Source organism: Octopus bimaculoides, chromosome 19 (genome assembly GCF_046866305.1).
Source record: "Octopus bimaculoides isolate indiv1 chromosome 19, ASM4686630v1, whole genome shotgun sequence".
Classification (NCBI taxonomy): domain Eukaryota; kingdom Metazoa; phylum Mollusca; class Cephalopoda; order Octopoda; family Octopodidae; genus Octopus; species Octopus bimaculoides.
The window spans coordinates 21,631,185-21,658,431 of NC_142946.1; the positions used below are offsets into that span (position 1 = coordinate 21,631,185).

General features: G+C 37.5%; 1 protein-coding gene, 2 long non-coding RNA genes and 1 pseudogene across 3 annotated transcripts in view; 3 read left to right on the forward strand and 1 right to left on the reverse strand.

The window, feature by feature from the left end:
- The window catches only part of LOC149131781 (uncharacterized), a 40,963-nt gene that overhangs the window by 4,447 nt on the left and 9,269 nt on the right, over positions 1–27,247 (reverse strand). Inside the window, exon 2 of the long non-coding RNA XR_016245189.1 lies at positions 1,897–1,958. This is a non-coding gene — a long non-coding RNA (uncharacterized LOC149131781). The remainder of the gene's footprint in view (positions 1–1,896; positions 1,959–27,247) is intronic.
- Positions 522–27,005, forward strand: LOC149131782 (uncharacterized). Its single transcript, XR_016245188.1, has 2 exons — positions 522–3,481; positions 24,465–27,005. It is a non-coding gene; the product is annotated as an uncharacterized LOC149131782 (long non-coding RNA).
- Positions 3,582–6,345, forward strand: LOC149131783 (caspase-6-like; annotated as a pseudogene).
- Positions 12,175–15,733, forward strand: LOC106872943 (caspase-3). The gene has a single exon (XM_014920122.3). The coding sequence runs from the start codon at positions 13,108–13,110 to the stop codon at positions 13,936–13,938; it is 831 nt and encodes a 276-aa protein (XP_014775608.1). The 5' UTR covers positions 12,175–13,107; the 3' UTR covers positions 13,939–15,733.

Genomic DNA, 27,247 nt, shown 5'->3' on the forward strand with positions numbered 1-27,247 from the left:
TTAGGTGTTTTCGCTCAATAAACACACACAATGCCCGGTCTGGGAATCGAAACCGCGTGTCCGCTGCCCTAACCACTGGGCCATCGCGCCCCCACCTACTAACCTGAAATACATAAACAAACGAGGGAAAAGGAGTGACATACGCAAACAACGAGAAAAAATATGGAAAACAGGATAAGTAAACACAGAGAAATCCTAAATTTTTATTTTAGAATTTATGGGAGCAACTGTCTTTGAAAACTCACATTGTCGTTGAATGCTCGAAATGAGGAGTAGATTTGCTTCTAAATTAAGTTAAAAGTAACGACTATGAAATGTCAAAAGGAAAAATTATGACACTGACGAAAGTCATTAAAAAAATCGTAATTCTATTCGCGAAAAACGAAATTACTTTCTTGCCAACACAATCTTAGCATTAAAACTCTAGGAATGTTTATGTGTACACAAAATATTTCAGAAATAGTATATTTTATCGTAATTTTTTTTTTTTTTTGCGTATTTATTTTCATAATTACCTTCGGCAGTGCAGTACAATTTTTTGTGATATTTAGACTCCTATTAATGAAAACAAATAAACACATGTTTTTGTGTTTACTCGTGACAACACACATACACACATACAGACTACACACACACGTATAAGCTTTTCTACTCTAGACACAAGGCCAGAAATTTTGGGGGAGGGGCTAGTCGATTAGATCGATCCCAGTACACAACTAGTACTTAATTTATCGACCCCGAAAGGATGAAAGGCAGAGTCGACCTCGGCGTGTTAGGAAGTATGGAGATAAGCCCCTGAAAAAAATTTGAAAACCTCCAAATAGATAGAAGTAACTAAAAGTAAAGTGGTCTCTGGTTTAAATATATCAAGTATTACGACCAGTATACTCGATTTATCTAATTCGATCCACCTATATGCAATTTAAGGGAAAATTTGCCGACGTCAAAATATCAAGTCCAACTCAAGACGTGGTTTCCGCAAACACGACTAGAAAATAGACGTGTGTGCGTCTGTGTGTGTTCGAATGTATGTATGTCTGCATGAGTTTCTATTCTCCCCTCTTTTGGTCTCTCCTCCTCTCTCTGTCTTTTCTCTTCCCCTTGCCTCTCTTCTCTTTACCCCTCTTTTCCTGCAAAGTTTGTCTGTCTAGATATACACACATACGCATATCTGCACGTTAATACTTATACAATCCCAATTTCCTTACTGTTTCCTCTCTCTCCCCCTCCCTCTCATTCTCTCTCTCTCCCTCTCATTCTCTCACCTTCTCTGTCTGTCGGTCTCGTACTCTCTCTCTCTCCCCCCTCTCTCACTCTAGGTGTATACTGCAATGATGTTGCGAAATTGGACAACCAAGGCACTGCAATTATTTCTGCGAGCCTGGAAAATTGCCGATGGAGATCTCCCAAACAACATCATCGCAGCGGTACTAAAGAGTAATGGTTTCGCCAGACCCATGGCCCAGATAGAGCAGAAGAAACTCGAATTCTTACGTTTCTATGCTCTCTTTAGATAGCACATCGACACTTTTGACACCATTCTGAGAACAGATTGCAGCAATGATGTTAAGAAAGGTGGACAAAGAGAAAAGGAACAGAAAATCTTCCAGGGCGCAGCAGCCCTTGAAAAGAACAAAACCAAAGCCACGACTGAGAGGCCTACAAACGGAGGAAACACTGATGTGTTGAGAAAGTTGAAAAAGGAAGGAAACAAAAAATCATAACTGACAGAACAAAAGCTCTCAGAAACAAGGAAGTTCAAGGAGTAAAAGAAAAAGAAAAGGAAGAAAAAGACAAAAAACTTTGGAGCAAAACAGAAGACTGCCCCCCCCCACCACAAAAGAAATAGGAGGTGCAAAAGTATAAGGAAAAGTAAAAACATATGTGGATTTTTACCTGCATGGGAACTGCTGGTATGGTGATGATGGTGCAAACTGTCGTTTTTCTCATCAGAAGCCCTGCCAAAATTGAATGACCTAAAACAGTACTCCTTTCCAGGAATAGGACAAAAACAAATGCAACAAAGAAAAAAATGTACACTGTCTACTCCTCAAATACGATATGCAGACGTAATGCGTGCCCCAACAACAAGCCAGCCTCACCCAGATGTGAAAAGAGCAGCAGCTGGAAAAGCCTTTTTTGAGAATAGCACAAAAGATAGTGCAGCAGCTGACTTGGTTACATCAAGCACAGACTTAGAACCACCCCCACCAACACACAAGGCTACCACAGCAGCAGATACAGGATGGCCACCACTAATACTACCATAGGCGTCATACGGGGCACTGACTTGTGGCCACTGCTATAGTGGCCCTTTCAGACATGCTCTCAGCTGCTCAAAAGGCCACCCTTACTAGCTATGCAGACGACACAAAAGTCTCTGGAAATATTTCGAATGTGCAACGGGAGTTGGACTTAATATACAGGTTAGTTGAGGACAATAAAATGCAGTTTAATGCTGAAATAATCCAAGCCCGGCGTTACTAACACACAAACTTGAACGAAATGCAGACAGGATGCTCTGGTCCAAGAGGAATTGCAATCTCTGAATCAAAATAAGTGCGTGACCTGAGCATCGGCATGAGTAATGATGCATCTTTCCAGTAATTTGGCAATAAAATGCAGACGGCTAGCTGAATGGATACTCCGAACACTCAGAACGAGAAAACATATGTCCTAACTTTCAGTCCATGTGTCCACAGCCGCTTAGACTCTTGCTCCCAACTATAATCACCACACGGTATATAATTAACGGCAGATCTTGAAGCAATCCAGTGAAGTTACAAAGAAAATCGTCTCAATGCAACGTATCAGCTACTGGGAAAGCTGCAAAAGTTAAGACTCTACTGCCTAGAATGAAGGCGGGAAAGATATGCAGTGGTATACATCTAGAAGATCCTGGGAGGACCTGTACTAAACTTTAGCATTGAAAGTTACACAAACACCAGAACGTGGCGCCACTGCATAGTGCCAAAGTCCTCAACATTACCATCCAAATATCGGACCAGATACTGCAACAGCTTGGGTTTCAAGGGCCCACAGCTCTTCAGTATCCTTCCAAAATGCCTGAGAGACATGCATGGTATAGATATAGGTGTCTTGAAAACAAAACTGGCGTGTGTGTGTGTGTGTGTGTGTGTGTGTGTGTGTGTGTGTGTGTGTCTTATATGTATGTATTTACATATATATGCGAAAACTACGTAGTTACAGGTGAAATGTAAATTTACGTTTAGTTATTGTAAAAACTGTAAAGTAATGGGTTCACTGAATTATGTTTCATTTCTGAAAAACAGTTGCCTTGAATTTCCAGTAGAAAGAGGTCTGTGTTGGTAGCGATGGAGGTTAAAGTTACGAAACGTGATCTGGGAGCAGGGGAAAGCAGCAGTCCGAAAAAATAAAAATCTGGAAACACATCATATAAACCAATATAAAGGGAAATAACTCTTAACCATTCGTCACTGAATTCATTGATCATCGCCAGGTAAAAAAATTTTTTTCAGAATCATAATCTCCGTATTTTTCCATGTATTTCACCAAAAAAAAAAAAAAGATAATAATTGCGAAAAAAGTGAAAAATGAAGAAATTGGGTGGGGAATTAAATTTTGAAATGCAAATTTTTTTACAAATTCGGAATCTCCGTAGCAAATAAAAAAAAAAGAAAAAAGAACGGAATGAAGGGTGTGGTGACGGTCCGCCATGTCCGCCGATTTTTCTTAGCTTGCTGCTGCTGATTTGTGAAGGTCCGTCGACTCCTTCGCCCATATGAAATTCCTTACACATATGAATGCGCGCGCGCATACATATATACAATCAGAGTGAGCGATAAGCATATAAAGAGTGAATGTGAGTGTAGTAATTGTATACAGAGAAGGAGCAATTTACAATGAGAAAAGACTGATAAACCGAAAGAGATTCTGAAATTTTAAAATGAAGTAAATATTTTCAGATTTAATATATTGACATCCTTTTTCGCGTTTAATACCATTTTGTGATTCACTTATTCTAGAAAAATGTTAGAAAAATGTTAGAAATGTTAAGTTAGATCATTTTTATCCAGTCAGTAAACATGATTTGGAAGCTAGCATCTTCTGCATGATAGTTGTCTACCACGTAAATAAAGTAAAATCCTCACAACTACGTATTTAAAAAAAAAATGAAAGCATTTATATGTCGTATCGAGAGTGGAGCGGCGTGCGGGAGAGATATACATATACAGAGAGAGAGGGAAGCATGCGGAAGAGATCTACATATACAGAGAGAGGGTGATAAAGTGTGTGGTAAATATATAGAGAAAGGAGAAAGGTTGAAAAGACACACAGATCCAGTTGAGACATATAGAGTGATAGATCTGTCGATCTAAAAGTTGCAAAAAATTATGAAAAGGTATCTGTTTTTGTTGAGATGACTGTCACTGAAGTTTATTTTTGTTTTGCCTGAGTCATTTCTGATCCAGCAAGTCTGTGAAAAAAGACATTTCAGTCACAACCGTCCATCTTCGCTTTTCGATTTTTTTATTTAAAATATAGTTTCATTTTCGAATATGCCGTTGGAATTTTATAACAAGATTTATGCATTGACAGCAAATGTAGCTGTTATTCCTAGAATGATGGGCGACAACATTTCACACACACACACACACACAGGTATACATACACAAATTTATTGCTCGTTGTAATTGCATAGTGCCAGGTTAGTTCTGATCGCACTGTCCGACGGTGAAACGCATTAAACCAATGAACATTCTTTTATTTATTTTTTGTTTGAAGTATAGTGTACCTCGGACTACATCATCCAATGTGTTCTTTAATAAAAAGAAAGAATAGCAGAGTGTACTCTTAATGAGATTTTAGCTTCAAAAAGACGAGATGGTCGTCTGAAATGCTCTTAAAAAGTCTGTGATTACAGAGGGAGTATTTTAAAACACGATCACATGATGGTCATAAATGGAACGCTTTGAAAATACAGGATGGTCACGATTGGAACATTTTAAAATAAAGAATGGTTATGATTTAAACACTTTTAAAAGAGGGGATCGTTTAGTAAGAAAGACGCTCGTTTCGTGCACCAGCGCATTTTCGCTCACTCAGTGAATAAATCGGAGTTGTTTTCCATTTCGAGAATTTTCAGAAAAGTAAAAACAGATGACACTATAGGAGTACATGAACAGTCACCTCCCTTGACTTGGGAAATATTTAGATAAACTAAGTTGCTATCGATTTTTCATTAATTCGTCGTTGGATTATTTCTTAACAATACAGACCCTAGCCACTTTCCAAGGGTTTTCGAATCTACCACATTAACAAATAAGAGGTAATGTTTCCAAGTGATTCTGTAATACAAAAGTATAACTTTACTCTTTAATATATCCTACCCGCAACTAGATTCAGGTCCATCTCTTTGAAATGATCACCATGGATGCTCAATGTGTAAGTGAATACATAACAGGTGGTCAGTTTCATCAATCAACTGAGGAGGATTTAACGAAATGTTTCGATAAATATGATATGACGCATGAAAAGCGAGGTGTCGCTTACATCTTCAACAACGAAAATTTCAAACACTCGGAACTTAAAACTCGACTCGGCTCATCAAAAGACACACAAGATTTTAAAGGGGCATTAATTAAACTTGGATTCCATGAAAATGATATCAATGTTTATATGGATGCAACAGCGCAAGAAATGTTCGACACTTTGAAACAGTTTTGAAAAATAATTCTCTTACTGATCTTGATTGCTTTATTTGTGTAATACTAAGTCATTGTGACTCAGACGATCTTATCTGTGGATACGACGGTACTGTTAAACTAGACGTATTGCTTTCTTCCCTGAGACCTGATCGTTGTCCATCTTTAAAAGGAGTACCTAAATTATTCATTATTCAAGCATGTCGGGGAAGTAAGTACGTACAAAAATACACAGCAACACACATCGTCTCTCTTTAAGGCGGCGAGCTGGCAGAAACGTTAGCACGCCGGGCGAAATGCTTAGCGGTATTTCGTCTGCCGCTACGTTCTGAGTTCAAATTCCGCCGAGGTCGACTTTGCCTTTCATCCTTTCGGGGTCGATTAAATAAGTACCAGTTACGCACTGGGGACGATATAATCGACTTAATCCGTTTGTCTGTCCTTGTTTGTCCCCTCTGTGTGTAGCCCCTTGTGAGTAGTAAAGAAATAACACACATCGTCTCTCTCTCTCTCTTTCACACACAACACACACTTTCTGTCTTACACCCCACCATCAACACATGCCCACATACCTGTCAATTTTCTCTCTCTTTCACTTTATGCTGACATGAAACGAAATGTACGTTTCCAACCTGTAAAATAAATAAGTAAAAATCTTTTATGGAATTTACCTAACTTTGTACCTGAACAGCTTATTGGCTCAGCTGTGTCGTTGACAAGACTGAGAGTTATCCATATATATATATATATATATATATACATACATACATATATATATATACACATACATACATACATACAAAATGAACATAAATTAGCAAACAAAATTACCATCCCCAAGTATAACGATCTATATCTCAAACTAATCTTTTTCTCTGAAAATTCAACTGACATTGTCTTATATGCAACTAAATATGAACACTATTCAGATATAAAGAAACGATTGATCAGTTATTTGTTTAGATATTTAACCGATTCGCTAACAATAACGAAGTGATATTGAACCAGTGCTTGTGTTATTATTATTATTAGCCCAATGATCATTGTAAGACAAAAAGTAAAGCTAATTAGCACTAAAAGAAATATGAGAGGAAAGTTTATCAAGAGGTAACTGCCCCATCCGTGACATAGATTTATGCCAACGGGTAAATGTTGTATATCGAATCCAATGTAACAAATGCGACAATTTCTATGTGGGTAGCACAACAAGACCATTACACATTCAGATCAAAGAACATCTAAACACGTGAGCCTCCTCCTTCAGAAAACATTTAGACAGATGCCGGAACACCACTGCAGGGACGCTTCCCGACAGGTTTCAGTGACCGTTGGAAAACCGACTACAACGGTGATTCCATTAATTCCTAGCAATATCTGAAGAAGGAATTTTTATAAATATTATATTGGACAATGAATAATTAAATTAATAATAACAAGCGCAGGAGTGGCTGTGTGGTAAGTAGCTTGCTTACCAACCACATGGTTCCGGGTTCAGTCCCACTGCGTGGCACCTTGGGCAAGTGTCTTCTACTATAGCCTTGGGCTGACCAAAGCCTTGTGAGTGGATTTGGTAGACGGAAACTGAAAGAAGCCCGTCGTATATATGTATATATATATATGTGTGTGTCTGTGTTTGTCCCCCCACCATCACTTGACAACCGATGCTGGTGTGTTTACATCCCCGTAACTTATCGGTTCGGCAAAAAGAGACCGTTAGAATAAGTACTAGGCTTACAAAGAATAGTTAAATTGTGAAAGGGGACAAATGGCCCACGATTATATTTTTCGATTATTTTTTCGTTTTTTTTTTTGTTTTTTTTTCACTTTTTATTTGTTGCAGTTATTAGATTGCGGCCATGTTGGGGCACGACCCCAGAATTTTTTTTAATGATTTTTAACCAGCACATGAAGTGAAGCCTAGAAGGTATATCCACATGCTAGAAATAACAGCCAAATCTCTTGACATTTTTTTATAACCCTCTCCGTTTTTTTTTTTTTCTAAAACTCCTTTTACTTGTTTCAGTCATTGGACTGCAGCCATGTTGGGGCACCGGCTTGAAGAATTTTTAGTCGCAGAAAAATCAGCATTTTCAAATATGTATTTAAAGTTGTTTTCTTCTCTCGGCACTTACAGATTAATAAGAATAAGCTGACCTTTTGAATTTTGTTTCTACACATTTCTTGAAGTAAATGCTTTCCCTTTCGTTAGAATTCAGAAAATATATAGATTGAGTAGTAAAGAGTCTTGTGTTCTGTTATTCTATTCTACTTATTTTTTTTCGATTAAATTTATTTTGTTTGCTTAAAAATTGGAATTTTTTTTTTTTTCTTTCACAAGCGCGATTTCCGTTTTTGTTGACGTGAAATTGTAAAGAAGAAAATTTTAAGATTTGGCTGTTATTTGTAGCATATTGAGAGACCTTTTAAGCTTAACTTCATGCACTGGTTGAAAATCATTAAGAAAAATTTCTGGGGTCAATACAATCGACTAAAATTTCCTCAAAGTGTTGCTCCACCCTGGCCGCAGTTTGATGCTTGCAACAAGTAAAAACAAAAACGGATCATATCACAAAATTAGTTTTGATCAAGCTTTAAAAAAATTGGGTTCCATAGAGCCATCTAAAAGTTCTTCAAGGTGGTCTACCAGCATAGCCGGCCGCAGTCTAATAACTGCAGCAAGTAAAAAAAGAAAAAAAAATTCTGGGATCGATACATTCAACTAAAAATTCTAAATAACTAAAAATATAACCGTGGGGCTTTTGTCCTCTTTCACACTTTAACTATGGGGCTTTTGTCCGGATCCCATATCTGATATGTGTTTTAAAGTTATTTAAAACAGTGTCACTGAATTTTCTTTCTATCTTTTAATTGGTCTCATATTTGTTTCGTGTATGCCAAAGTGTTACGCAGTTTCTCTTGAACCTTTTCCATTTTGAAGTTCATTCAATATATTAATATTTCATTCTCACAGAAATCAATTCTCTTGATACTTGAGGCTCTTGTTATTAAACTTCATAAGGACAGAGTGTCCATGAATTACCTTTACTATTTGAAAAATTCAGGAAAAAAAAACCCCATAACTCAAGCAAATTTTGTTTTACTAGAAACATCAGAACACTTTCATATGGGCTCTATTGGCAATGTGTGTGTGTGTGTGTGTGTGTGTGTGTGTGTGTGTGTGTGTGTGTGTGTGTGTGTGTGTGTGTGTGCGTGCGTGTGTGTGTTTAATTTCTCAAATTATAAAGATAATTTATGGACATTCTGGATTCTGTACAGTGAAGAATAAAATTTTAACTGAAGGATGGGAGACAACTTTTCAAAATTACTTGCAGTTTTATGAGTGGAATTCCCCTCTTGTGCTTTCAGTTTTACAAATGGAATTCCCCTCTTGTGCTTTCAGTTTTACAAATGGAATTCCCCTCTCGTGCTTTGTTTTACAAATGAAATTTCTCTCAGAACTTCCCTCACGTGTTTTCAGTTTAACATAATCTTACAAACGAAATAGCTCTAAAATCTATTAACAGTATAAAATAATCTGTGGAATCGCGTGTCTTCGTGACTAGGCTTTGAGGCGAAATTCTGGTTTAAGCACTCCATATAACTCCTTATACCTTTTTTTTATTATTATTATTTTGGGGAGTTTGCAGAAACTTTTTACGAATTTGTGCTCAACACGGGAATTCATTACGATTATGCAAAAACCAAAATCGAAAATATTTTTATGTTTCATTTAAAGGCTATTTAAATTTTATTTTTGGTACACCTCGCGACTACCTGATACCTTCGTAGTTTCTTTGTCAGTCTGAAGTATTGATGATTTTTCAATATCTTTCTCCCTATAAACACATTTATTCGGACTGTCTATATTTCAGTAAACAGGATTTGGAAGCTAGCATTTTCTGCCTAATAGTTGTCTATTACATAATGAAAGTAAAAACATTACGAATTTTTAAACATAATTAAAGCAATAATATGCCTTATTGAGAGAGACAGGGTGGCATATGTGAGAGATATACATATACAGGAACAGGGTGGCAAAGTGTGTGATAAATATATAAAGAGGAAAGGCTTAAAAGACAGAGAGATCCAGTAGAGGCATACAGGGAGTGATAGATTTGTCGATCGAAAGTTGAGTTATTTCTCGTGGCAAATTATATTTTTTGATTAATCTTAACCAAAGACCTTGTCGTTAGGACGTAGATTTAGAAAATCACACTTGTTTTACTCGAGGACATGCCGTTTCGGAGGTTTTCGGTTTCGTACACACGTGCATTCACATTTATGCAGCGTGTACACACACACACATTGTAGGGAGTAAAAGCGCTAAGTAGTGATGTGTATAAATACAAATTTGTTACCAGTTCAAATATGATTGGGCATATTCGAATCCGTAAGGAATCTACTCACTGTATTTTGTCGTGGAGAAAACCTCTCTCTGTAGACAAACATGTGTAAACACCACAAAGCCAGTTCGAAGCGTTCTCGAACCAGACTGATAGATGCATGTATTTCGGAGTGGTTAATGCTGGAAAGGAGATCTCCCTTCCAGCATCAACTACTCCCAAACAGATGAGATCCAAAGATTCTCAGAATAGAAGACAGCAATGTACAAATGATTCAAACTTAGACACCGATCTACAGGAGATTAATTTCACAGGGTAAAGAATGGCTATACGAGGAATCAAGCTGAGCAGTTACGGAGACAATTATGCGGATAAACAAATTAGATATATTAAATATAGTAGTTTGAGTATGAAGTGCAATATATGTATACATGCAAATCGAGAGAAAGTAAAAAGTGGAGGCTTTCAGACGATGAATATTTAAGTATAAATATATAGATATTTATATTAATAGATCCAACTTACAAAGGAAGAGAAAATTAAAGGCGAGTCCAACACCTTTCTTCCTCCCCATTAATTTCCTCTGCCGTTTGTATTCTATATAAGGTAGGTCTATTGATATAAGTATCAATATATTTCTACTTAAATATTCATCGTCTGAAAGTCTTCATTTTTTGCTTTCTTTCGTTTTGCATGTATACATATATACATAGTTTGCATTTCATACACAAACTGTTATTTTTAATATATCTGATTTGTTTATCCACATAACTGCCTCTCTCTCTATCTATCTATATATTTTCTATCTACACACACACACACACACACACACATATATATATATATATATATATATATATATATATATATATATATATATATGAGTTCAAGAAAAATATTATTAATTGGTTATAATGGCCCTTCATTTTCATCATTCAAATGTAGGATACACCTACATCGAATTTTAGTACACTGATTTCTCGCTGTACTGATATCCATTCCGTAGGTAGTTAACGTCAATGTTGATTTACTGCTACAAAACTGGTGGAAAATGTAGAAAGAAAATGAAGAGTAAAAGAAACTAGACAAGTGGAGAGGGTAAAAGCTATGTAGTCCCTTGCATAAAGGTGCTTCCTCCATCGGCGCCGGAAGATAGAAAGAACTGGATTTGGTCACTATATTATAGAAGTTGGAAAACTGGATATAAATCAAAGGACAATGGAAAGTAGTGAGTTTATCTCACAAGCTCTTTCTTTCACCCAAGAATGTTAATTTAAACAATGTAACCTAAGTGTGATGGTTGACCTCACAAATTTCCTAGTGGAAAATACAGGAACAAGAAAAGAACTGGTGGGAAAATATACATTCGGTTTCGAATCCTGGCTCAGAATCTAGGAAGCTATTCGTTACATCTATAATATGTACGTATGTACGTATGTATGTATGTATGTATGTGTCTGTGTATACATATATATATATATGTATATATATATAGAGAGAGAGGAGGAGGAAGAAAGATAATTGTATAGGGTACAAATATACTTAAGGGCGCTGAAGCTACCATGCCTATATGCTGAAAATACGTTTATATACGTTTATATATATGGCAGCCAGGTCGAACCGTCTCAAGTGTAACTGCCCGAAACAGTCGTGACTTCTGGTACTTGACTGAGGAAAGAAGGCCACAAATGACCCGTCTTTTTTTGCCTGTCCCAATTGTTGTTTTTTTTTTTGTCCGGCTTTGTATCGTCTATTTGTCCGAATATTTTATTGTCCTCTATTACGTTTTTGTTCCATTTATATATATATATATATATATATATATATATATATATAATATATATATGTATATATATTAAAGTAATAAAGTTAATGCCTGGTCAAAGTGACCAATCGTTTTGCATCCACAAACGCCGTAGTTTTGTGGACGACTCATCAGACTTTAGTCTGAAAGACAGGCAGACAGATAGGCATGCAGACAGACAGGTCGACAGACAGACAGATAGATAGATAGATAGATAGATAGATAGATAGATAGATAGATAGATAGATAGATGTTTAGTGTAGGGTATCGTAACCTCAAGGCTTATCGGTGATGATTTGTTGTGATGATTGTATAGCTGGTGCTTATTATTGTTTAGCCTTTTTCTGATCCGGTAGTTCTGTGATCAAAGACATTCCACTCACAACCGTCCATCATCACTTTTCGATTTTTTTATTTAAAATATTGTTTAATTTTAAAATATTTATGTATTGACAAGGAATGTAGCTGTTATTTCTAGCATGATGGGTGACATTGCACATGCACGAATACACATACACAAATTTATCGCTCGTTATAATTGCTTAGTGCCAGGTTAGTTCTGATCCCACTGTTCAATGATGAAACACTTTCAAATATTGGACATACTTTTTTTTTTTTTTTTTTAACTACCTCGAACTACAATATCCAGTGTGTTCTTTAATAAAAGAAAAATAGTAGACTGTGCACTGAGAGGGGGTTTTGCATCAAAAAGACAACATGGTCGTTTGAAACGCTCTTTAAAAACCTGTGGTTAGAGATAGAATACTTTTAAAAAAGAAAATTCCCGTGATGATCATAAATGGAATGCTTTGAAAAAAGGTTGGATGATCACATGTGGAAAATTTTTTAATAAGGAATAGTCATGATTTTAAAGGAGAGGATGGTTTTGGTTGGAATACTTTTAAAGAAAGAGCGACAGTTTTATATATCCGCGCATTTTTGCGAACTGAATGAATAGATCAGAGTTATTTTCCATTTCGAGAATTTTCAGAAAATTAGAAACACGTGACACTGTAAGAATATATGAACAGTCACCTCCCTTGGATTGAGAAATACCTACATACTTAGAAATACCTGTGTTGTTATCGTATTTTCATTACTCCCCCTTTGGATTATTTCTTAACGATACAGACCCTAGCCATTTTCCAAGGATTTTCGAATCAACCCCATAAATAAATAAGTGGTAATTTTTCCAAGTGATTTCGTAATACGAAAGTATTTCTTTACTCTTTAATATATCAAGCCGGAACTAGTTTCAAGTCATCTCACTAATATGGATGCTCAACCTGGAAGTGTAACAGGTGGTCAGTTTCATCAATCAACTGAGGAGGATTTAACGAAATGCTTCGGTAAATATGATATGACGCATAAAAAGCGAGGTGTCGCTTTCATCTTCAACAACGAAAATTTCAAACACTCGGAACTTAAAACTCGACTCGGCTCATCAAAAGACACACAAGATTTTAAAGGGGCATTAATTAAACTTGGATTCCATGAAGACGATATCAACGTTCATACGGATTCAACAGTGCAAGAAATGCTCGACACTTTGGAAAAGATTGGAAAAAATAATTCTCTTACTGATCTTGATTGCTTTATTTGTGTAATACTAAGTCATGGTGGGCCAGACGATGTTATCTGTGGATACGACGGTACTGTTAAACTAGACAAATTGCTTTCTTACTTGAGACCTGATCGTTGTCCATCTTTAAAAGGAGTACCTAAATTATTCATTATTCAAGCATGTCGTGGAACGACATCTGATGTTGGAGTCGAAAAAAACGATGATAATTCCACAGGACCTGAAGAATGGTCACCAACAATTCCAGTTATGGCAGATATGTTGGTTGTTTATTCATCATGTAATAAATATCTCTCTTACAGAAATGGAAAGGATGGCTCGGGGTTTATACAAGCTTTAAGTGAAATTTTGATGAAATATGGCACCAAATATGAAATCATGAAACTTTTAACCGCTGTCTCTAACCGTGTTGCCTCTTTAGACTTCCAAAGTTCGGATAATTCGAAATACAATAGCTGTAAACAAATGCCTCAGATTATGTCGACATTGATTAAAGAACTAATGTTTGAACCAAAAAAATAAATGTACGTTTTTACTTTAATTTAGTGCGAGAGCTGTAAATAGAAAGGGACCTTTTTCTGATGAAAATCTATTTTGCATGCATTCACACGCACGTGCATGTACATGCGAAGTGAACAAATTTAAAACCTCATATATTCACAAATACAAGCAGTTTCTACATATAATACCTGAACCAAAGATGTTAAATTGGTAAATGTAATATTTTAAACTAATTCGTTTCTATAATTGTTCATATAATCACAAACTTGAATTAGCCCGTAACTTTTTAAGACGTTTAACTGAACCTATTCCCTACCATTCGTTCTTAAAAAGAATACAAGTGCACTATTTATGCACGCACACACATGTATATATGAAATATATAGTATACACACACACACATGAAATATATAAATATTCTATATTTCAAAATAACCTTTCTCTCAGAAAATTGAACTAACATTGTCTTATATACAATTAAATATGAACATAACGTTAGAAAAAAAGACAGCTATACCTTAGAGTGAAGGGGCATCTCCACAAGCGCCATATTCCACCTACACCAACAATGTTGGGGGGGGCGGTCTCCAGTCGTATACTGGCGAGAGGGACACAAATAATAACCTCAGAATCACAGAAGCATCATATTTCATTGGGAAGAAAGGATCTAGCTTTAACTGCCGGAATGGGCTCGACTGCTGAAAGTACATCTACTACTTCCAGAGCTTTTAACCAGTATCAGCAATGACCACTACAAAAAGCAAATGGAAAGAACTTCAGATGAAGGATCTTTGATCCGAAAGCGCTCACGTGGATAAACCTAACCTAACAAATAGTAACAAGGCTACCCACAGATTACAGACCACATATAAGTTCTATCTTTTTTATCTACCTTCCTATCTGTCCATCTATCTAACTACCCATCTCTCTATATATCTGTGTATTTCATCTTTCTACTTATCCGTCTGCCTCTAAAGCTGAAAATTAGTGAAAAAGAGAATACCTACGTTGAACTATTGAGAAATCTGCTGTTATTCTATCCAGATTACAAGCTCAGATTTATGCCTGTAATTATAGGGGCCCTGGGATATGTAACACACTGCCTAAATACCAATGATGAGAAATTAGACTTCTCAAAACCAGAGAGGAGAAAGCTAATTCGAAGAGTACAGATCGAATCCATCACTGGAACTGTAAAAATCGATAAAACTTTCCAAAAATTTATCATTTAAACATATATGAGCATCTCTAGACACGCAACTATATGCATGAGAATACATACATGAAACAAAACATACTAATCTTCACATACATACATACATACATACATACAAACAAACAAAAATACCCTGTCGATGATGTTGAAATTCCAATGAAGGAACCTTGTATCTATGTTAGAAACCGGCTCTTTCACTATTGGCAAAAACTCTTGAAATAAAAACTGAACAATGACATTCATTCATTCATTAGTAACAAAATCAAAAATTATCAAAACTGTTTTTTTTTTATCAAAAATATGCTCCCCATCATGTTGAAGGTTGTGGTGAAAAATATATTGGGAAAATTGCCGTCAGAACTTACGTGGGTGTCTTGACCCAAAACTTTAAATCTGTAAAATCCTTAAAACCATAAAACTCTGAAACTCGAATTTTTTTTTGGGGGGGGGGGGATATTTTGTGAATTTCGAGGTTTTGGGAATTGTTCTAGAATTAACTTTAAAAAAAAATTTTTTTTAGCATTTTCCCTTTAATCGATTTTTGAGATTTTTCTCGAGATTTGAGATTTTAAAAAAAATTCCGAAAAACTTTTCACCTTTCTTGACTTGTTCTTAATTATTTTTAACTTCTTTTAACTTCTGACTTCCCTTAATTTATTCAGTTACAGTATTTTATCCTCCCCCCCCCCCCCCCTTTAGCGTCCTAACATCTGCTAACGGCGTTACCCTGTTGTCTTACCAAAATACAAATAAGTAGACAAGCGATGGATTAGTAAGTTCGTTAGATATTTAACCGATTGACTAACAATGTTATTATTATTAATGTTAAGGTGTAAAGGCGGCTAGCTGGCAGAATCGTTAGCGTGCCGGGCGAAATGCTTAGCGGTATTTCGCCCGTCGCTACGTCCTGAGTTCAAATTCCGCCGAGGTCGACTTTGCCTTTCATCCTTTCGGGGTCGATTAAATAAATACAAGTGGAACACTAGGGTCAATGTAATCGACAAGCCCCTTCCCCCAAAATTTCAGGCCTTCTGCCTATAGTAGAAAGGTTATTATTATTAATGTAATGATTAAGGCGGCGAGCTGGCAGAATTGTTAGCGTGCCGGGCGAAATGCTTAGCGGTATTTCGCCCCTCGCTACGTTCTGTGTTCAAATTCCGCCGAGGTCAACTTTGCCTTTCGTCCTTTCGGGGTCAATAAACTAAGTACCAGTTGAGGGTACTACTAAAGCAGCATGGTCCCGGTCGCGCGTCCGCGCTAGCTAGTCGTGAGTGGTCGATCCTAACCCTAACCCTAACCCTAAACACGTATTCATTTGCACACGCGGGTTAGGGATAGGGATAGGGTTAGGGTTAAGGTTAGGGATAGGGTTAGGGATAGGGTTAGGGTTAGGATCGACCACTCAAGACTAGCTAGCGTGGACGCGCGACTGCGCGTTCGGGACCGTGCTGCTTTAGTAGTACCCCAGTTGAGTACTGGGGATCGATGTGATCCAGGCCGTGTGCCTATAGTAGAAAGGATTATTAATGTAATGATCGTCTCAAGAGAAAAAAAAGAAAAGATAATTAGAACTAGAAGGAAAATGACAGGAAGGTTCACCTATAGATAAGATACGATGAATTAAATATTGAAATATTGATTTCAAGTTTTGGCATAAGGCCAGCTATTTTGGCGAGTGGAGTAAGTTGATTGTGCCGACCCCAGTACTTAATTTTATCGACCCCCAAAGTGATGAATGTAAAGTCGACCTCGGCGGAATTTGAAATCAGAACGTAAAATGAATTAAGACGCTATTAAATAAAGTGACTTTGATGGGAAAGCATAAAAATTCTAGGAGAAAATATATGATTAATAAGATAACAAAACACCTCGTCTAAGGATTTACTAAGGATAACCAAGATAGAAACTGTTTTAAAAACCGTTGAAGACCAAGCGAGAAAACTAGAAATGTCAAAAGAAATTAGTAATTAAATGAATAATGGTACAAGAGTTTTTAAATTTGATCTCTTCGTATATACGCGCGCGAGTGCATTTATGCTAGAACTTGAAACTATGGGGCTTAATGCAGAATCGCACCTCTCCTGAAAAAATGCCTTTTTATTTATTATTTTTTTTTTGCAAAAAAATAATTTTCGGATTCCTACGTTTTAGATGTCGGAGATTACGAATATGCAAAAAAAAATTTTTTTTTAAATTTTACACTTCTCCCCCACCCCATTTAAGATTTAAAACTTTTTTCGAAATTTTTTTAATATGTTTTTCCTATGTTTTCTATGACGGAAATCAAATATATTTGCCAAATAATGTGGTGGTCCTATAGAGGACGGTGTTACTGTTGTTTTTAGCCCCAGGATGACATTCATATCTATCTAGCTAGCAAATAGATAGATAGACAGGTAGGTAGATAGATAGATAAATAAACTTTATAACATTAGTTATTAAACATATTAAAGTTTGTTTCTCATAAAATGGTGCATATTTAATTTACATTTAATTATTATTTACGATTAAACTCGAAACTCGAATTTTTACGATTAAACTCTGAAACTCGAATTTTTTTTTTGGGGGGGGGGATATTTTGTGAATTTCGAGGTTTTGGGAATTGTTCTAGAATTAACTTTAAAAAAAAATTTTTTTTAGCATTTTCCCTTTAATCGATTTTTGAGATTTTTCTCGAGATTTGAGATTTTAAAAAAAATTCCGAAAAACTTTTCACCTTTCTTGACTTGTTCTTAATTATTTTTAACTTCTTTTAACTTCTGACTTCCCTTAATTTATTCAGTTACAGTATTTTATCCTCCCCCCCCCCTTTAGCGTCCTAACATCTGCTAACGGCGTTACCCTGTTGTCTTACCAAAATACAAATAAGTAGACAAGCGATGGATTAGTAAGTTCGTTAGATATTTAACCGATTGACTAACAATGTTATTATTATTAATGTTAAGGTGTAAAGGCGGCTAGCTGGCAGAATCGTTAGCGTGCCGGGCGAAATGCTTAGCGGTATTTCGCCCGTCGCTACGTCCTGAGTTCAAATTCCGCCGAGGTCGACTTTGCCTTTCATCCTTTCGGGGTCGATTAAATAAATACAAGTGGAACACTAGGGTCAATGTAATCGACAAGCCCCTTCCCCCAAAATTTCAGGCCTTCTGCCTATAGTAGAAAGGTTATTATTATTAATGTAATGATTAAGGCGGCGAGCTGGCAGAATTGTTAGCGTGCCGGGCGAAATGCTTAGCGGTATTTCGCCCCTCGCTACGTTCTGTGTTCAAATTCCGCCGAGGTCAACTTTGCCTTTCGTCCTTTCGGGGTCAATAAACTAAGTACCAGTTGAGGGTACTACTAAAGCAGCATGGTCCCGGTCGCGCGTCCGCGCTAGCTAGTCGTGAGTGGTCGATCCTAACCCTAACCCTAACCCTAAACACGTATTCATTTGCACACGCGGGTTAGGGATAGGGATAGGGTTAGGGTTAAGGTTAGGGATAGGGTTAGGGATAGGGTTAGGGTTAGGATCGACCACTCAAGACTAGCTAGCGTGGACGCGCGACTGCGCGTTCGGGACCGTGCTGCTTTAGTAGTACCCCAGTTGAGTACTGGGGATCGATGTGATCCAGGCCGTGTGCCTATAGTAGAAAGGATTATTAATGTAATGATCGTCTCAAGAGAAAAAAAAGAAAAGATAATTAGAACTAGAAGGAAAATGACAGGAAGGTTCACCTATAGATAAGATACGATGAATTAAATATTGAAATATTGATTTCAAGTTTTGGCATAAGGCCAGCTATTTTGGCGAGTGGAGTAAGTTGATTGTGCCGACCCCAGTACTTAATTTTATCGACCCCCAAAGTGATGAATGTAAAGTCGACCTCGGCGGAATTTGAAATCAGAACGTAAAATGAATTAAGACGCTATTAAATAAAGTGACTTTGATGGGAAAGCATAAAAATTCTAGGAGAAAATATATGATTAATAAGATAACAAAACACCTCGTCTAAGGATTTACTAAGGATAACCAAGATAGAAACTGTTTTAAAAACCGTTGAAGACCAAGCGAGAAAACTAGAAATGTCAAAAGAAATTAGTAATTAAATGAATAATGGTACAAGAGTTTTTAAATTTGATCTCTTCGTATATACGCGCGCGAGTGCATTTATGCTAGAACTTGAAACTATGGGGCTTAATGCAGAATCGCACCTCTCCTGAAAAAATGCCTTTTTATTTATTATTTTTTTTTTGCAAAAAAATAATTTTCGGATTCCTACGTTTTAGATGTCGGAGATTACGAATATGCAAAAAAAAATTTTTTTTTTAATTTTACACTTCTCCCCCACCCCATTTAAGATTTAAAACTTTTTTCGAAATTTTTTTAATATGTTTTTCCTATGTTTTCTATGACGGAAATCAAATATATTTGCCAAATAATGTGGTGGTCCTATAGAGGACGGTGTTACTGTTGTTTTTAGCCCCAGGATGACATTCATATCTATCTAGCTAGCAAATAGATAGATAGACAGGTAGGTAGATAGATAGATAAATAAACTTTATAACATTAGTTATTAAACATATTAAAGTTTGTTTCTCATAAAATGGTGCATATTTAATTTACATTTAATTATTATTTACGATTATCTAAGGCAAATTCTTTTCACTTTAATGTTTACAAGTAAAAAGGCAAATTCTTTTCACTTTAATGTTTTGGTCTATATTTAACTTTTATTTGCATATGCTCGTCAATTCGCTATAATCAATTTAAAGTAAACAAAAGCAAAAGTTTAAATTGGGGGCGGAGAGGGATTGAAATTTTTTTTTTTTTTTTGCATGTTCGTAATCTCCGACATCTAAGACGTAGGAATCCGAAAAATATTTTTCAAAAATATGCATTTTTCAAGGAGAGGTGCGATTTTGCATTAGCCCCGAAAATACTTTCAGTTTTACAAATGGAATTCCCCTCTCGTGCTTTCAGTTTGACATAACCTTAGAAATGCCGTTTGACATTTGCAATTTCGACGACTTATGACAGTTTATACAAAAATTATGTACACGTTTGCATTACTTTCGATACAAACTCTTGTATTTTGTAATCTCTATATATATATAAAACACAGGATGTGTGTCTGTCTGTGTTTGTCATGTCGTTAAAACTCGAGATCCACCCAACCGATTTTAATGAACTTTTACACATGCATTACATAGGGCCCATGGAGTGGCAAAATAATTTTCAACTTCTTGTCTTATGAAACCCCAGGGGCAGATAAATCGCATTTTTTAAGCACTTCCGCAGCGTTAAGGCCCGTAACTTGAAGAGTATCCAGTCACTTTCCTCCAAATTTCCTCCTCGAATTGCTGTTGACTGAAAAAAAATTCCGACACCGACTATGGCCCCGACCCCCCAAAATGCATATTAATCAGATTTGAGTATACTGCACTGGGTTTTATCTTTGTTTTAGGCCATTTTTCCGGCGATAGACTATTGACACTAATTATGCATCATAAGTAGCGTATAATATTTCATGAAAACCTTTTTGTCCAATTTGGCAGAGGAAATGAGAACATTAAAATTTTTGTCGACGCCCTGTTGATGCTTCATGTTACCACCCGCGTGTGCGCGCGGCTGGGTAAAGTCACAACTAACTCATTCATCCATTCTCCAGAAGTGCCCTGTAGATGTTTCACGTTTCAAATCCTGCGCAACGCAGCATGCACCGGAAGCATGTCTGCTTTCTATGTCATCCGTGTAAAATGCTCATAAAAAAATTTTAAAAAACGCTGCTATGACTCAGTCATATGAGTTTGACCGTGTGACCACTTTCGGACGCTACGCTTGCCCCCTGCAATTAGTCCCACCCACCTGCGTTCCCTCCCCCGTTTAGTCGGACGAGTTAATACAGGGTGTCCCAGAACTAATGATGACTTGATTGAAATCGGATGCATTTTTTTAAGACTCACTTTTATATTTATGTTTATCATGTTTAATATGTGTTAAAAGTGTATAAATTTTAAATTTTGTTTATAGTTTTATTTTCATTCCTGTTAGACCCCCTCTTATTTGTCCATGACAGCTTTTTTCCAATTTGGCAGCAATCATTTTCATTACCTCCACTCCCAAGATGGAGCAATCGTTTAGCTGAGCTTAAAGAACACATTCAGTTAGCAGTGCAGGAGCTAACTCCTGAAATGCTTCAAAATGTGTTTCACAACGCTAAGGAGAGATTTGAAGTATGCTGGGATACAGACATGTTAAAAAATTTTAATGAAAGTTTGACGTAAGATTTATAAATCTATTTGTTTTGGTAATAAACAAAATTCTGTCAGTCTTTTTTTTTTTTGTTTGCTCAATTTCATTGAAACAGATAGTTAATTCTAGAACACCCTGTATGGTGTAGCGTTGTTAGTTGTTGCGTTGCTCGAGTAAACATTAAAATCAAAGGTCTTCTCGCTCTACACACGTTTATGTAGGGGAGACCGGGGAAGTTGACACATTTTCTCTAGAGAAAATTCGAGGTACACAATCACTGCCATTGATGACTGGAATATCAACCATCCTGGCCAGACCATGATCATTTATGACATTCCGTGTATTGTCAAAACTGCATGGCCATTGACTGCAGACCGACGAACATTCTTAGTGGCTTTTCTTCTACAGGAATATGCCCTTTTAATCGCAATATTTTCACAAACAGCGACTTTGCACCAAACTATGTCATTGACCGACCGGATTCTGCACTTTCAGCACCTGCAACACCTGGGCCTTCAAGCAACATAGCCGCCAGGTCTTTTCTTTCACCATTTCAAATCCGTCCACTACCCAAAGCAGGCCCTAGGAAAGAATCAACCAGAAGAAGAAAGAAACGTTGTTCTGAAATCCTCACTGACTCGCCGGTTAAAAGAGAAATCATAGAAGAAAAGACAAAAAGTAAACGTAAAAAGAAGACAAACATTGATAAAGGAACGATAGGAAAGGGACTCAGTAAGGGTAGGTCAACGAAGGGAAACGGTCTAACTGTTAAGAAAAAAGTTCAAATTCAAGAAAGTGATACCTCTGATGAGGAAGAGTGCTATTGCTTAGTGTGCTGCGAGCCTTTTTCCAACAGCAAAGGAAGGGAAGTGTGGCTTCAATGCTTTGATTGTAAAGGTTGGGCTCACGAGGCATGCACACCAGGTCTGACAATATTCACATGCCGAAATTGTGACTCTGATGATACGTAATGAAACCGTAATAAAGGCCCTTGATCAAACCAACAAGCTTATATCATGTGTTTCTGTCCACTAACATGTATGTTCCAAGAAAATGCATTCATGTGTCAACTTGCCTCGGTATCGGGGCAAGTTGACACATTTAAGTGGTCTTAGAAAATGCACAAAATATAAATCCAGACAATAAGCAGATGAGATCTCTAGCTTTGTAAGTCTTTTGCTATGGTTGATTAATGCGTGTAATACAAGATGCTGTAGAATACATTAAATAGTATTGCTCTGTCAATGAAAATGCAAAAAATGTAGTCAACTAACCCCGGTCTCCCCTATTTGTTTTGCTAGATTCCTGATGTGGAATCGTGTGCTGATAGAAAGACAGAATGGACTAAACAAAACATATATAAGTTTAAAGAAAACATATAATAAATGCACAAACAAACGGAAAACAGACACAGAAGATCACCAAATCCTCATTAGTTATCGCCCAGAGGGTCAAACTTAGTTTCGCGTCTTCGACAATAATATTGTTCCTTCTCGTGGCGCTGACAGCAAGAAGCCGCCGGGAAATGGCGAGCCAACGAACAAGGGACCAAACATAACAGAAAGTGAAATACTTTCCCTGTAATAAAGTCAAGACTTTTTATTGCCTTCCCAACATTATATTTAGCAGGCTGGGGCTTTAGCGAAATTGCACATCTCCTATCTATGTAAAGAAACTGAGTGAAAATTATTGAACGCAGGAATCAAAGACTATTTCATTATACCTTCCAGCTTGATGTCAAGGAGCTAATATCCATGCGCAATGTACATCCATCACATTAAATATGGTACACTCCTTCCCACGTGATAAAGTGGTATGACAAACCACTATAAAAAAGACAGTGAGTCGTTGTAGATCAGTAGTAGTAGTCGAGTTCTCAGTTGGAGTCAGTGTCAGTTACGTGATCCATACGAGTTACCGTCAAGGTAGACGTTTCAAAGTCATTGTCTTGCGATAGCACGATAGACGAGTCAAACATAATAAGACGCGGAATACCGCCGTAACATATCAGTGGTGTCAGGAATATCATAGTGCAGACAACAACATACATGTAGACGGAGATCCACATTATAACAAAATGTAAATTTAATCTTACTTATTATAAAAACAGCAAAGTAATGGATTCACTAGGTTAAGTTGTTTTTGTTTGTTTGTTTTTTATGTGAAAAACTGTTGCTTTGAGTTTGCCGCAGAAAGAGGTCTATATTAGTAGCGATGGAGGATGACGATACGAAATGTCACCTGGGAGCAGGGAAAGCGACAGTCCGAAAAAAATAGTGAACCACTCAATGCAAGTCAATATAAAGGGAAATAACTCTTAACTATTCTTCAAATAATTCATCGATCTGGGAGATCATCGCCGAATTAAAACAAAGGTTTTGTAAATTCGGAAATCCCCTATCCGAAGAGTGGACGGTTTAAACCTTTGATATATTTCAAAACTATCGAAGTTCATTCTTTTGTCATGGTGTGGCTGTATGGTATAAAGTTTGCTTCCCAACCATGTGGTCTTTAGTTCAGTCCTCCTACGTAGCACCTTGTGCTACAATATTCCACTACAACCCCGAGCCGACCAAAGCCTTCTAACTGGATTCGGTAGAGAGAAACTGAAAACAAAAAGTTGTGTATATCTATGTGTATAAATGTTTGTATGCGTGCGTTTGTGTTGTGCTTATCCTCCTCCACCGCTTGACAACCGTCCCCGTAGTTTAGCAGTTCAGCAAAACAAAACACGAAAGAATAAGTACGAGGCTTTGAAAATAATTACTGAGATGGATTCAATGGTCTAAAAACCCTTCAACGTAGTGCCCCAGCATGGCCTCAGTCCAATGCTTGAAACAAGTCAAAAGATAAGGAAAATGAAAAAAAAAAACAGGAACAAATTGTAGTAATCTAAAGAAGTGAGTTAGAAACGAACCAGTGCACTAAAACTCGTAATTTCCTCAGCCATGTAATTTATGATGCTTTAAAAGCCCCTTAAATAACAATTCTTTTTAAAAAGTAAAAAATTGATCTCTACTTTTTTTAGGCCTCACTTTTCCTACTTTTTTCTCTTAAACATTTTTAATTTTCACTTTTTTTTTTTCTTTTTCTTTTCAGACATATATTCTTCAGCTACGGAAGCAGTGACCCTCCCATTTATCGCAGCATCCAGAGTGTGAGGGTGTGCAAAGGAGTTACAGACCGTGGCGTCCCTGATGAGGCACCTACCTCTTACCCAGGGACAAAGTGTAAGACCATCTGGTCTCTTCCCATCACTTCTGAATATTCCCGCTAACTCCAGGACTGAGGAAATATTAACCCGATCCACGGCCCGATTAATGTTAGATTTAGCTCGATGTGACGAGCGAAACGACTGGTATTTAGGCAGCAAGACAAAGCATGAAGGCCTGTGGGGCCAAGGGGCCAAACACAGCGACAGGTCATCAGCATAGAGGAGCTCCCAGGGGCAACCTGTCTTGAATTCCTCTATTATTGCTTGGAGGACTATGATGAATAAGAGGGAGTTGAGGGTTGATCCTTGGTGAACCCCTACTTCTACCTAGAATTCTTCACTATACTCATTGCCGACCCTTACCTTACTAACGGCATCCCTATACAGCTCTTATTAACCACTCATCGATCCCCAGTTTCCGCATCGCTTACCAGATAAGGGATCAGGGGACCCTATCAAAGGCTTTCTCTAAGTCAACAAAAGCCAAGTGTACGGGTTTATCTTTGGCTGGGTATTTCTCCTGCAGTTGCCTTACCAGGAATATAGTATCAGTGGTGCTTCTACCTGGCACAAAACCAAACTGCATCTCATCTAAGCAGACTCTCTCTCTAATTAGTTGGGCTATGACCCTCTCCATGAGCTTCATCACCTGATCCAGCAGTTTGATACCCTTGTATCTATTTCTATCTAAAGCATCACCTTTACCTTTGTAACAGTTGACTATGATGCTGCTACGCCAGTAATTTGGTATGACTCCTTCGTGAACTGTCTGGTTTACAATACAGATGACTAGACCATAACCCACACTACCAGATATTTTAAGCATACATTTCTCTCCTGTAACATCACAATTTACTCTCACACATTGTCTTGAAATCCGAAATACTTCAGTTCTTTGGTCCTCACGTCGCTGAACATTGGCAAACTTCTTTTCTGCTTCTCCCTTGGCTATGTATACCTATTGTCCAGCCTCCCTTTGTCTATCTGGTATAGTTCCCTACCACCCCCACTCTTCCAGGTTTTCCAGGCCTGTTTCTTTGCTCTAATGACCTAGAAAAACAAAAGACGAAGACAAGTGTATGAAAAACAAGCAGGTGCATTAGTTTGGGGTTCGGGGAAATGGAAAAGTCTCTTACGTTTCGAGCTTATGCTCTTCAACAGAAAGGTATAAAAGAAAATAACCAGGGAGAGAATGAAAAAAAACTTGTAGATTTAGCGGTCAATCATGGCGAATGATTAGAGAAAAAGTTTGAAAGACGAGGTTGGAAAGAAGGGAGATAATAAAGTGCTGGCGATCCCAAATGAAGGTGCGTGTGTGTGTGTGAATAGTGGCTAGTGACTCTGACGTGTGTAAGTGAGTGCGTCTGTAACGTGTAGCTGCTCATATAGTGGTATGTGGTGTGAATGCAGTTTTGTAGTGGTCAGTGCTAGTGGGTGGGGTAGTATCAACGAGGAGAGGAAGGGGTACGAGCAACGGCGGGGAGAAAGGGCAGAAGTACGGTCAACGGAACGTGCCCTGGCAAGGGCAGTGTGGCTAGTGGTGAGGGGATATCCACGAAGGATGAAGTGGCAAAACATGAGTTGAGGCTGAGTCTCAAAGTCATGGTTGTCACTGCAGAGCCTGTGCAGATGGAAGAATTAGGAGTAAGGGATGGAGAGCTTGGTGTGGGTAGGGTGAGAGGAGGAGAAGTTAAGGCTGGAGTGTGAGTCAGTGTGTTTGTAGTGGATGGAGGTAGTGAGAGCGGAGTGGTGTATACTGACAGAAATGTCGAGAAATTCGAAAGAAGAGTTAGAAATAGTGCAGGAGAATTCGAGGATAGGATGGAAGGTTTGGACGAAAGAGAGGAAGAGGTCTAGTTGTTCAAGGGAGAGTGAGGTCGCACCGATACAGTCGTCGATATAACGACCGTGTAGTTCGGGAGTGGGACCGGTGAATCGTGTGAAAATTTGGGTCTCAACGATGTGTGTGTGTGTGTGTGTGTGAAGGCGGTACTCCAAGATAGCCGCAGTCAAATGATTACAACAAGTAAAAGAATATACATATGCTTGTACGAAGTAGAAACGCTAAGCAGTGTTGTGTATAAATAGAAATTTATTATCAGTTCAAATATAGTTGGGGCATATTTGAAACCGTAAGGAAGTGTAGTAACGCCGTGCGCATGCGTGAAATTAAACAAGCAAGCGTTCCCGCTCAGTTCACGCTCTTGCTGGCCAGCAATAGAGCATGGACGTGTCAAGCAGTGTCTCCAACACCCAACTCTGGAGACAGTCTCTTTACGTGTACAGCTGTCACTCTCCATCTTTCGGACTTACGCTCGACAGCTCGCTCACATCTACATAACAACGTCCCAACAACAGAAGCTGTAACAACAAGAACTAAAGATGTATATATTTACCACCTGAATAAAATGTTGTTTAAGTTGATAGTCTGGAGTTCAGCGTTCCGTTATATTCTTTAACTTTATATAGGAAAGTCAGGTATACATCTAATGATGTATAACCAACTTTCCTATAGAAGCTACTGACTGTATTTTGTCGAGGAGAAAATTTCTCTTGGTAAACAAACACACTTAGTCCTCTCTTTCAGCTTCAACCACTTCCAAAGGCATGCATCCATCAGTCTGGTTAGAGAACACTTCGAACTGACTGCGTATATTTACACCTATTT

What these genes read in the sequence shown, in the direction of transcription:
- LOC106872943 (XM_014920122.3), top strand. Translation starts at nt 13,108, where the DNA reads ATGGATGCTCAACCTGGAAGTGTAACAGGTGGTCAGTTTCATCAATCA.